Raw genomic sequence first — 12,237 nt, forward strand, 5'->3', positions numbered from 1 at the left:
GGGGAGGGCAGGGGCTGCCCGTGGCTGGGTGCTGCTGTCAGCAGGTTCCTGTCTACGTGGGAGAGGGGGCTCAGCTCCCAGGGTGGGGGCTACAGGAGGTACACGGGGGGCACCTCGTGCCACAGACACGGAGCCGGGAGCGGTCGGGCTGGGCAGTGCCGGGCTCCCCCTGCACAGGGCAGCACAGGGCTCCTCACAGGGGGTTGGCCGAGGTGGCTGCCAGGTGCTTCCCAATGTAGATCCTGGATTGGAGAGAGCAACTGTGAGGCATGAGCATGGGCACAGCCTGCTGGGCCCCAGCAAGGCAGGAGCAAGGGGAGATGGCAGCAGTCCACCGGGAGAAGTGGTGCAGGACAGCACTCAAGGATGAGCAGCCCAAACCCAGGAGCATTTCCCCCTCCCCAAGCTTCCTGTGGGGACATTCCTCTGGATCAGGGCAGCCAGCAGCACCCAAGAAGCCCCCGACTGCACAGACACCCACTGTAGGCCCAGCCTGCCTGTGCTCCCGGGACCGGTCCCCGGCAGCGTGGGTGGGACCCCCAATCACCCCAGCCCAAGGGTGAGACTCCTCCCTGACACTCACCCCAGCCCCAGGGTCAGGAGGTGGCTGAGCAGCAGCGAGGGGATGAAGAGCAGCAGCAGCTCTGAACTGAAAAGTCTCTTCTTCCTCCCCACTGCACCTCCCTGCAGGCTCCACAGCACAGGCTGGGGGGAGCACACAAAGGCAAATTCCCTGGGAAAAGTGCAGGGTTAATGGGGGCACAGGGACAGCAGGACATGCTGGTGGGGGACACAAGACTTACTTTGGAGACAGGTACCGGGGGCAGCGGGTACAGGCCCAGCCCAGGGACGCTGGCAGGAGTCGCTGTCTCCGCTTGGTTTCCTCCAGCGTATCCCCCTGGAAGGAGACACAGGGCAGGTCAGAGCAGGGCCCAGGGGTGCAGAAGGGTAGGGGACAGCTCCCTTACCTGCTGGGGGTGGGGGCAGCCCAGTGGGGGCTGGCTGTGTGCAGGAAGGACCTCGCTCTCCCCTGACTGCTCGCTCGCCTGCCCGGCTCCACTGTCATCCCAGGCTGGAGCGTCCAGCACGAGCAGGGCCCTGCAAACAGACCCCCTCGGTCACCGAGCCCAGCCTGGCCCAGCAGAGCTCCGGGGCCCAGCTCCTCCTTGCAACTCACCCGTCCCCGCTCTCCGTCTCTAGCTGGGCTTCCAGCAGCATCCGCTCCACGTCAGCGTGGCAGGAGAAGGGCGAGGGTGCCGGCTCGGGGCAGCCTGGGCCATAGCGCAGCTCCACCCAGGAGCCTGGAGGGGCCGTCAGCCCCCGCGCTGCCCCCCGCCCACCCCCGCACCCCGTCCCGTCCCGTCGCCCTCCCCGGCACACCCCACACCCCTGCCCAGAGAACGCGGGAGCACCAAGCGCGGTTCCCGACCCGGGACGTCCCACGGGCCCCAGGGCCGCTCCTCGCCGTGCCCTCCTCCCGCCTCTGCCCCGGCCCCCGCGGCGCTCATCAGCCCCTCTGAGACACCCAGTGCATGTCAGCCCCCGCAGGACCCCGGCCCGGGCTCCCCCCTGACCCGCCCCCATCCCCGTGGCACATCAGCCCAGATCCCCACGTGTGCACGGCAGTCCCGCCGGGACTCCCCGACTCCCCAGTGCCCCGAAGCCCCCGGTGCCCGCCGGACCACCCGGGTGCCCCATTGTCCCGAACCCTCCGATGCCTCCCAGCCCGCCCAGGTTCCCACAGCCCCGAACGGCCGGTGCCCCCCGGTGCCTCCCAGCCCGCCCAGGTTCCCACAGCCCCGAACGGCCGGTGCCCCCCGGTGCCTCCCAGCCCGCCCAGGTTCCCACAGCCCCGAACGGCCGGTGCCCCCCGGGTCCCCCAGACCGTCGTCGCCGGTTCCCGCCATGGCCCCGCGGACGCTCCGCGCGCAGCCCCCGCCGCTGACAGTCACGTGACGCCCGCGAGCCCCCATGTAAATAAACCACCGGCACTGGGCGGCCGTCTCTTAAAAGGGCACCAGCTCCACCTGCGGGCTGCAGCCCGCCCGGCCGCGAGGGCGGCGGCCCCGCCACGTTGCCCCTTTAAGCGGCGCCTACGTGCGGTGCGCGAGCAGGCGGCGGCCGCGGCGCGTGCGGACCCGCACGGAGCCGGGCCGGGCCCGCCCCCGCCCCACTGGCCCCGCCCCCGATGGCCACGCCCCCCGCTCCCGGTGCCCGCACAGCCCGAGCCGCGCCGGACGCTGCCGCCGTTTATTTTCGCCGCCAGGGGGCGCCCACGCCCCGCCCGTCCCGTCCGCGTGGGGCCCGCGCGCGCCGGTGCCGCCGCCGGCCCGGGCCTGTCACGGGCTGCGGGCCGGTCACGGGCTGCGGGCCGGTCACGGGCTCCGAGCCGGTCACGGGCTCCGGGCCAGTCACAGGCTCCGGGCCTGTCACGGGCTCCGGGCCTGTCACGGGCTGCGGGCCGGTCACGGGCTGCGGGCCGGTCACGGGCTCCGAGCCGGTCACGGGCTGCGGGCCAGTCACAGGCTCCGGGCCTGTCACGGGCTCCGGGCCTGTCACGGGCTCCGGGCCTGTCACGGGCTCCGGGCCGGTCACGGGCTGCGGGCCTGTCACGGGCTCCGGGCCTGTCACGGGCTGCGGGCCTGTCACGGGCTCCGGGCCTGTCACGGGCTCCGGGCCGGTCACGGGCTCCGGGCCGGTCACGGGCTCCAGGCCGATGCGGGCAGGGCCTCGGCCGGCCTGGGCCCGTTAGAGGCTGCCGCCGGCCCTTGCCACGCCGTGCTTCTCGGCGAACCGCCTGTGGGAGAGAGCGCCCTCAGACACCACCGCCCTGGGACCTCCCGAATGTCTCCCGCGAGCCTGCCCGGGGAGGGGCCGCCAGAGAGAGGTGGCGACCCCACGGGACCGGGACTGGGACCCGAAGGGCCAGGCAGTGGGAGTGACCCTCACACTGCAGTGCCCCAGGGCCGTGCGCTCCCCGGCTGCACCTTGGCTCTGGTTCCGTTCCAAGCTCGCCTGGAGCCCATGGAAACAGGTGACAGTGGCCAGAGCTGCTCCAGGAGAGCCACAGGGCAGATACTGTCCCTACTGGGGACAAGCCCGACAGAGCACGGACCAAGCAAGGCCTGCAAGGGGCTGCAGGGACCACTCACACCAGCCCCACACACACCGGCCCCTGCTCCCCAGCAGGCCCCTGCCTGGCTGTCAGGATGAGGTTTCCCAGTTAGGGTTTCTTGACACGATGGTTCCCTCAGCACAGCCCCAGCCATTCAGTGCCCAACAAGCCCAGGCACACTTAACTCCCCCTCAAACTCATTCTCAGTTTTCTGTATCATTCTAAAACAACAACCAGTTACCAGAGCTGGCCACTTGTTCCAGGATTTGCCTCATCAAAACCCTGGACAGGTTGCTCCCTGTTCCCTCGCACCGGAGTTAACTGCGCTGTCCATGGTGCCAAACAGGAATGTCCTGCCCACACCGAGGGTGCCAGGGCACCAGTGTGACCTCAGAAAAACCCAGTCCCACAGGGGATCCTGTCAGCCAGACTCGAGTCACATCGAGAAGCCTAGTGAGGCTGGTTGTGCTCAGCTCTGTTCCTTAGTGCTTCTGGAAAACAGCTCCAACCCCTCAACCCCCAAAACCAGAGGCCTGGCAGCAGTTATGAGCACAGAGCACTTCCCAGGAATGACACAGGGCTGCACGCTTGGAAAGGTGACAATCACCTGCCCCCCTCCCACAGCCCTGGGCTGGGGGTAGGAGGGGCTGGGAACCACCTAGCTGGCACAGCCTGGGGTATCTCGGGTGCTGTTGGGGCCACAGCTTGGGGGCTTGGGCAGGGGGAGTCGTGAGGGCCCTGGCAGGGGAGCCCTGGGGTGCTCTCACCTCCTGGCATAGTCGTACAAGGCTCGTTTCCGCTCCTGCAAGGACAGGTGACGCTCCACGGGGGACTTTGCAAACTGCTTTGTAGCTGTCTGGAAGAGAAAGCACAGGAGCCGTCAGGAGACAGACAAAGCAGGAGCCTCCTTGGCTCTGGAAGGCCCTGGCACATCAGGTCAGTGCTCCATGCCCCTGGCTAGTCCTGAACACAAGCCACCAGATCAGGGAGATGCACAAGCCCACAGTACCTTGGCAGAAGGCGCAGCCACGGAGCCCTGGATGCCAGAAGCAGCTGCAGCCTGGGAGGTAGACAGGGTAGGCAGGTCAGTACCAGCCTCCTGACTCTCGGGGAAGAAGGAAACTCTCCCCTCCAGCAAGTTGGCAATCGTGGTGTCCACACAGTTGGTCTGGGCTGCAGGGACAAAGGGATCCCTTAGAGATCTGGATGCTCCATCCTGGCTGCCACTGTGCTCCAGTGCAACAGGGACAAGGTTTCTGCTTTCAAGTCCCACACACCACAGAAGGTCCCCCTGCGTCCCTCCTGACACCCCAGCACTGCTCACCCAGGTCTGTCCTGATGACCTCCAGGGGCACGTGAGGCAGCACCTCCTTGACCTGCTGTGCCATGGCCACAACCTGCACGTCCTCAGGAGCACCTCCAGGCAGGTGGGGGGGCACCCTGGGCTGGGCTACCAGGCGCTGACTCGAGGCTGCAGGAGAAAGAAGTGGGCACAGGAGGGTGACTAAAGGCCTGTCAGCTGCACCAGCTCTGCTTTAGTACAAACTGGTGTGACGTGAAAGCTGGACCCCCTGCCCACACCCCCCGTGTCTGTGTCCAGGAGCGTGGGCCCCTCCCTCCCCCCTGCCAAGTACAGCCCCCAGACCAGAGCACACCGGCAGCCCCTCTCCCAGGGAGCGCCCCAACATTCCTGGTCCTCCTCTTCCTCCCACTCCATGCATGAGTCACTGAGAGCAGACTGAGGCCCCCACACAGGCAAGCCCAGGTGGCAGTCCCACAGCCAGGACACCCCCAGGGCTCCACAGCCCCCTCCCTGACACCCACCTGGGGCGAAGGGCAGCCGTGACGTGTGCCGCAGCCTCTTCATGTGCTCGGTCCTGTCGGCGGCGGTGATCCGTGTGGATACCACACCCAGCTCCACGGCCAAGAGCTGTGCAATGCAGAGAGGAGTCACACACACGGGGCACACAACACGTACAGGACACACAACACTGCCCAGGCAGCCCCCTGTGCCGGGAGCGTGTCGGGGGCACAGGCTTGCATGGAGCTACAGCAAGGGCAAGAGGGCTGGGAATGGCTTTCTCCACGGCCTCAGGGATGCATTTCAGTGTGGCAGGGAGCACGTGAAGGAGCAGGAGTAGCAGTATCACCCTGCCAAAACGGGCTGACGGGGAGATACGAGATCTTTGGTACAGGAGCTGTGAAGTACCCAGAACATACAGGAAGGGTGGAGAAACAATTTCTTTATTTGATTTGTGGCATCAGGAAAGGGGAGTGAAAGGCCTAAAGTACATGGAGAGAGTCCTGATAACTGTGGAAAGGCTAAGTGGGGGGTGGCAAATAGGCCATGGAAAAATCGAGTACCTGTAAGGGGCAATAAATATGGGCTAGAGCTCCCATCACACAAACATATCCAGAAATGCCCTCTGCAAATCTGCCTGCCCTCTGCTCTCCTCTGTGCCCATCCTCAACTGCATCAGTCCTACAGCCCTCTCCCACACCACTCTCCTACCTCCTGAACTCGGAGTGCAAAGTCCTCACTCGGCTCGTCCGCTCGCCTGGGGACAGACGGCATCCACCTGAGTGGGGACAACAGCACATGGAGCCAGCCCCGCCAGAAGCAGCCCTTGGAGCCAGCCCCATGGGGAATGGCCCTTGGGGCCAGCACCTGCTGGGAGCAGTTGTGCCGGGCACACCCCCAACTCCACATCCCCTGCCCACCCCACACCTCTCCCCACCAGACCATCAAACCCCAACACCCAAACCCAGGGCATGGCTCAGCTCAGGAGACAGAACTGGCTCACTGGAGCTCTGCTGGCTCTCACACGTAACAGGTGAAGGATCTCCTACAGTTCCCAGAAGGGCCCCAGTGAGGAGCCACGGCCATTTACATGGGAGTAGAAAACAGGTCACCCAGACTCCAGGCAGATACGGCCAGGGAAAGCTACAGCACAAGGCTTTTCTTTGCTGAAATACCTCAACCCCTGCATTTGACTCCCAGCCCCTTCCACTGCCTAGGAACCCTCATGACACCAGAGCTACTCAGCCAGACCAGGCTCTCCTGGGCCCAGGGCCGGGGTCTGGACGACTCCTGCACCACCCCCCCGGACCACCCCTGCAGCTCCTGAGGAATTGCAGGGACAGACGGACACTGGAGGCTGGTGCTGCCTGAGGGAATCACCCCTGGAGTAAATCACTGCAAAGCAGCTTTAAAAATACACCCGGAAACTTGACCTAAAAGCCTGGAGAGACAGATTCCTCTCCTTTCCCAACACAGCACAGGAGCCAGGAGCAGGTCCAGGAGCTGGACCTGGCCAGACCCAAATGGTGCCAACCACAGCCCTGCTGAGGCACTCAGGGAGGGTGCCATCAGCACAGACCAAGGGATCTCGTACTGCCACAGACATGTCAGGGCCCCGCTCAACCCCAACCCTGCCCCAAACAGAAAAGAGAGACATAGTACCTTACTTGATATACTGTGAAGGGAACGAAGAAGGTCCAGAGCAGCTCTGTGATCCAGGAGGAGTCGGCCACGCTCTGGGGAAGAGAGCACAGTGAGATCCCCCACACAGAACAGGGAGCCAGGCAGGCAGCGAGTCATGGATATGTGGGCAGAGGTGGAGGACTGGGAAAGCGGGAACAGCAAACCCAGCGCACACAGGGCAGGCCCCAGGGCAGCTTCATCATCAGTCATCACCAGTTTTCACTGTTCGCAGTCACCTTTTCCTTCCACTGACAGCAGCAAGGCTTCCCTCAGTAACCCCCCATTCCCTGCTAGACTGTGCCTTCAGAAAGCACCAAAAACGTCTGAAGACCTACTAACACTCCCTCAGAACCATGAACAATCCCTCCTCATCGTGGTGGGAACAGCTGCTGGTGATGTTCCAACTCCTGTAAGCTCTCCAAGGGAATAAGTGACAGGACAAAGGAAATAGCTTCAAGCTGTGTCAGGGGAGGTTTAGGTTGGATATTGGGAAAATTCCTCCTGGAAAGGGCTGCCCAGGGCAGTGGTGCAGTCCCCAGCCCTGTGAGGATTTAACAGCCATGTGGATGTGGCACTTGGGGACATGGTCAGAGGTGGCCTTGGCAGTGCTGGGGGAATGGTTGGACTCGGAGGTTTCAGAGGTCTTTTCCCATCCCATTGACTCTGTGATTCTCAGACAGGCTCATGCCTGGTTTGTCCCGCAGACTGGGAAGAGGAGCTGTAACTGGGTAAAGCACCAAAGCTCAGCCACGGGAGAATCAGAGAAACCTCATCTCCTGGGTAAACACATTTCAGAACCCCAAAACCAAAAGCCTGTAGTGATGCCCAGAGCCAGGTTTCAGTTATGCTGCCTGTGCCACAGAACAACACGCTCCTGCACCATTCCAGGCAACCAGAGCTGGAGAAAATTCTTCACTCCAAATTTGGCGGTTTGCTCAGCCCAGTGTCTGACAGATATCACACAAGTCTGTAAGAAAGCTTTCTGTAAAGCACTGATTGAACCATTTGAAGTACCACATCTCCAGTCCTCAAATTTTCTGATGATTTAAAATCACACCAGAAATCCACCAGAATTTACTCAGCCAATGTGCAGAAAGTACAAAGTCCTGCTCAGCCTCTGGAGATAAAACCTGAGCCAAGAAGTGACTGTAAGCAGCACCTCCACACAGACATGCTGCTCCCTGTGACATGCACGAGGGAAGGGATGCACAAACACACAACTTATGACATCTCAGAACTTCTCAGAAGAGCCAAACCCCAAAAAGCATAAGTGATTCCCTATAAACTGTCCAGAACAGAAGAGCTCTCCCATATCTCTGGAGTGGTCATTCAAAAACATAGTGTCCTCACTGCTGGAAAACCCAGGACAGAACCTGTGCAGTACCAGCATTCAGTGCCAGGCCCTGCAGAGCCTGCTGTGGGCGTTGTCACAACAAAACAACCACTCTCCACTCCTAAGCCTCTTCCCCAGTGTGCAGCAGCCCCCCCCAGCCATCCACAGCCACATATCCACAGTCACCCCAATCCATTCCACAGCCTCACTGCTTCCTTTCTCTGGAGCTGACTGAGTCAAGGACCTATAAGTGCTGCTCTCTGGGTTCTCCTCATGCTTGTGGCCTCCCTGAACTCTGTTTCAGTCCCCCTGCCCTGGCAGGAGTGACCAAAGTTTCACCGAGCATTCCCACAGTTCCCATCCCTGCACACATCCAGCTGACTCCTCACCCTGCCAGGGATTCCTGTGCTTTCTCCTACAGACACAGCAGACCCACAGTGACAGCTGTGCCTGGCAGCTCTCCATGGTCACTGGATCAGTTATAACCTGGATTCTGCCACTCACTAACCTGAACCTCTCAACTGGAGACCTCAGTGCTGCCAAAGCCCCAGCCAGCACGGGGGGAACATGAATCCCTGGCAGAGTCTCACCCTCAAGCACCTGCTGCTGCCTTAGTGTGGGCACCACATTCTGCAACCTGCTGGGAAGTGCCTTTGACTCTGCCCATTGTGCCCTGATGTTCTAGAGAGATACAGAACAAAGAACTAACTCAAGTGTCAGACAAATATAACAGTTCAGGGTCTTTTAACCAAGCAGACCCAAAACTGACAACAAGAAATGAGAAATTCAGCAAAGCCTGGGATCAGTTTCCCTGCAATCCCTTCTGCAGCACTGCTGTTGCCACTGTGAACTTTGCCCCTTGTCTGGGGTTGCTCTTGCACCACGTCCCTGGGGCTGTGCCCAGGGCGAGCCTCCAGAGCCTGCACGACCTCTGGCACATCGGCCCTGCCCCGAGGGCAGGAGCTGGTCTTTCACAGCAAGGAGCTCACCAAGGGGAGAGGACATAGCACTGGCCATGGAAACCAGTGGCACAGTGACAGCCAGCTGGGCCACCAAATGTCTGTCACACTGGCCAGTGTAACTAGGGGAGTACTGAGTGGGCCAAGGTCCCGGGAAAGGCACTTGGGAACAGCATCAGTTCCGAGCAGTTGGTCCCAGGGTGCCAGGACACGAGGCCAGGCCACACCACAGGCTCCAGAGCAGGAGCAGGATGAATGGTAGCACCCAGAGCCCGGCACAGCACCCACCCCTCACCCAATCCCTGCGTCCCCAACTCACCACCGCCACCAACGGCCTCCGGACCTGCAGGGCAACGGGCTGCACAACATCCAGGATGGAGAAGGGCCAGGAGCTGGAAGGGAGGAATTCCGCAGTGAATGACCTTGAAGCCACCCCACTGCCAGAATGGCAGCTCCCTGGAGCCCCGTGGCAATTCCCGCACCTGAAGCGGAGCAGCCCGGCCCGGCCGTTGGTGGCCGCCTCCTCCGGGAACAGCAGCAGCGGTGGGTTCCCTTGCTGGGACGAGTATTCCTTCAGGGAATCCACCAGCTCTGCCCTGCTGCCCATCACTCCCAGCTCCATGAATCCCCTGGACCAGCAGATGAACCCTGGGGCACCATTCAGTGCAGGCTGCAGGAAAAACAGGAGTGAGGAGGAAACTGCCCTGCCCAGCCCTCCCAGTCATCTTCCCAAATGACAAAGAAGACAAAGTTCTTGCTCATCAGCAAAATCCCCTCTGGGGCTGAGGGCCACCTGGGAGCCAGCAGCACTGGTGGCAGAGAACATGTTACTGCCAGGCCTCAGGACCTGCTCCAGCCCTGACTCCACAGCAATCAGACTCTAAACTTTCAGTTCAGACTGTACCCTGCCTGCCAGAGACACAGACTCCCCCATGCCAGTGTTCCTTGTGTTCTCTACAGCAGTCCCTGACACACTTGGCAGGACACACACTGCTTCCAGGAGTCCCTCCTCTCCAGGTCAGGGGCAAATCAATGGCTGTGCAGGACACGAGATCCACCCAGAGCCTGCTGACTCAGGAACTCCCCACACAGGGGATTTTAGAGGAAAGCACGGACAGCCCAGAACAGCCCAAGCAACATGGACACAGAGCTCCCTCAGCACCCTCCATGCACCTGGCTGCCCCCCCCAAAGAGCGTCCAGTGCTGAGGGAAACCCCACAACCAGCCCTGTCCCTGACCCCCTGATCCAAAAGGCCAGAGAAGGAAACAGCTGCTGGGATCTACCTGCTCTTCCACCAAAATCAACACCCTCTGTAACTACTCCTGCTCCTCCTCACTCTGTTCCGTTTTTTCACGCAGCACCCAAGAGAGATACTGAGCCACAGAAAACACCTCAAGGCTTGTGCAACCCTGGGTTAGTAACTCAGAACTGGAGAACCTTCCAGGATCTGAAAGGGCCTAAAGGGAAGCCAGAGAGGGACTCTGCATGGGGGACTGGAGTGATAGGACAAGGAGTAATGGATATGACTGTAGCAGTGGAAATTTAGGCCGGATATTAGGAAAAAACTCTTCTCTGTGAGGGTGGGGAGGCCCTGGCACAGGTTGCCCAGACAAGCTGTGGCTGTCCCATCCCTAGAAGTGTCCCAGGCCAGGCTGGACACAGCTTGAAGCAACCTGGTCTAGTGGAAGGCGTTTCTGCCCATGGCAGGGGGTGGGACTGAATGGGTTTTAAGGTCTTTTCAGCCTGAACATCCTACGACTCTGTGACCACACCAACACCAAGTCTGGGCAGCACTCCCGTGCCCTGCCCCCAGGGAGGAGCCCTCACCGTGTTGCAGGAGGTGAGCAGGCTGAGCCCTCACCGTGTTGCAGGAGGTGAGCAGGCTGAGCCCTCACCGTGTTGCAGGAGGTGAGCAGGCTGAGCCCTCACCGTGTTGCAGGAGGTGAGCAGGCTGAGCCCTCACCGTGTTGCAGGAGGTGAGCAGGCTGAGCCCTCACCGTGTTGCAGGAGGTGAGCAGGCTGAGCCCTCACCGTGTTGCAGGAGGTGAGCAGGCTGAGCCCTCACCGTGTTGCAGGAGGTGAGCAGGCTGAGCCCTCACCGTGTTGCAGGAGGTGAGCAGGCTGAGCCCTCACCGTGTTGCAGGAGGTGAGCAGGCTGAGCCCTCACCGTGTTGCAGGAGGTGAGCAGGCTGAGCCCTTACCGTGTTGCAGGAGGTGAGCAGGCTGACGACGTTGTGGTCGAAGGGGGTGACGTGGTTGGCGATGAAGACCCTGGCGCCGGCCCCGCGCAGCCGCGGGTCGTTCTGCCGCACCAGCAGCCCCAGCACGGAGCACATCACACGGACAATGAACCTGAGAGGGACACAAGGGCCGGCCTCAAGTCCTGCCACCAGAGCCGCTGCTGGTGACACATCCAACAGACGGGGGGAACTGGGAATTCTGGTGGCTGGACAAAGAACACCGAGACCAAATGGAAATGGCACATCTGGGGCAGGAATTGTTGGGAGGCTGTGGCTAGGGCTGGAACATGGGGCATCAGGTGCTCGCTGAACTCCTGAGCAGCACACCCAGCTGATCCACACGCTCCAGACCAGTTCCTGAGCACTCCAGAGGTGACCGCCAGCTCTGGGCTTGGCAGAAGAAGCACCTCCAGGGCTCCTAGGGACAACAAGTGTCGAAGGCACAGCTCCCCACAGCCCCCTGCCTCAACCAAGCCCCCCGGCCCGGGACCCCGAGGGGCCGGGGCCGCCCTCCCGCCCTACACCCCGCCCCGGGCAGCAGCCGGGGCCCCCGGGGTCACGCACCGGCGCAAGACGCTGTCGGGCAGGGCACAGCTGACCAGGAACACGTGGACACCGATGAAAAGGCGCAGGATGAGCAGGCAGAGCCCCACGGGCGCGTACAGCAACAGGGCCAGGAGCAGAAACCCATCGGTCGGGAACCTGCCGGGGCAGAGAGCGGCGCAGGCCGCCTGAGCGCGGCCGGAACGAGCCCCAGGGTCCCCCGAGACCCCTCAAGGAGCCTTCGCAGCCCACCTGAGGCATCCCCGGTCCCCCCACGGCTCACCCCGACCTTCCCCACGGGGCTTCCGCAAGACACTTTGTCCCCCCGCGGGCCCCGGGCCCGCGCGGCTCCCCCGGGAGCCCCCGGCCCGCGGGCCCCGGGCGGGCGCTCACCGGTGCGAATCGAAGAGCCGCTCGGGGCCCGGGGCCGCGGGCGGCTCCATCCCCGCCGCGCCGCCGCCTCACGGCCGCCCCACACCCGCCGCCATCTTGCCCGCGGCCGCGCGCCCGGCCCGCGCGGGGCACCCTGGGAGCGCGCCGCCTTCCCAGCCTGCACCGCGCG

At 62.6% G+C, this 12,237-nt stretch overlaps 2 protein-coding genes across 4 annotated transcripts in view; both read right to left on the reverse strand.

The window, feature by feature from the left end:
- Positions 1-2,122, reverse strand: part of LOC135413706 (basic proline-rich protein-like) — a 29,745-nt gene extending 27,623 nt beyond the window's left edge. Inside the window, exons 1-6 of one of the 3 annotated variants that reach the window (XM_064653707.1) lie at positions 1,886-2,122; positions 1,178-1,301; positions 973-1,098; positions 804-898; positions 584-705; positions 177-242 (exon numbers count right to left, since the gene is read on the reverse strand). In XM_064653707.1, coding sequence (XP_064509777.1) covers positions 177-242; positions 584-705; positions 804-898; positions 973-1,098; positions 1,178-1,301; positions 1,886-1,973 — 621 coding nt within the window. In that variant the 5' untranslated portion in view covers positions 1,974-2,122. Of the gene's footprint in view, positions 1-176; positions 243-583; positions 734-803; positions 899-968; positions 1,099-1,177; positions 1,302-1,885 lie in introns of those variants that run through there. The other 2 variants (XM_064653708.1, XM_064653709.1) reach the window with 2 other exon arrangements.
- A 114-nt stretch (positions 2,123-2,236) lies between these two features.
- Positions 2,237-12,200, reverse strand: AUP1 (AUP1 lipid droplet regulating VLDL assembly factor). Its single transcript, XM_064653716.1, has 12 exons — positions 12,069-12,200; positions 11,697-11,834; positions 11,094-11,244; positions 9,374-9,561; positions 9,211-9,283; positions 6,579-6,652; positions 5,628-5,694; positions 4,940-5,045; positions 4,440-4,586; positions 4,125-4,288; positions 3,883-3,971; positions 2,237-2,797 (listed from the first exon to the last, which is right to left on the reverse strand). The coding sequence occupies exons 1-12, from the start codon at positions 12,116-12,118 to the stop codon at positions 2,749-2,751; spliced, it is 1,296 nt and encodes a 431-aa protein (XP_064509786.1). The 5' UTR covers positions 12,119-12,200; the 3' UTR covers positions 2,237-2,748.
- Positions 12,201-12,237: the final 37 nt, after the last annotated feature.

Source organism: Pseudopipra pipra, chromosome 4, assembly GCF_036250125.1.
Source record: "Pseudopipra pipra isolate bDixPip1 chromosome 4, bDixPip1.hap1, whole genome shotgun sequence".
Lineage (NCBI taxonomy): Eukaryota > Metazoa > Chordata > Aves > Passeriformes > Pipridae > Pseudopipra > Pseudopipra pipra.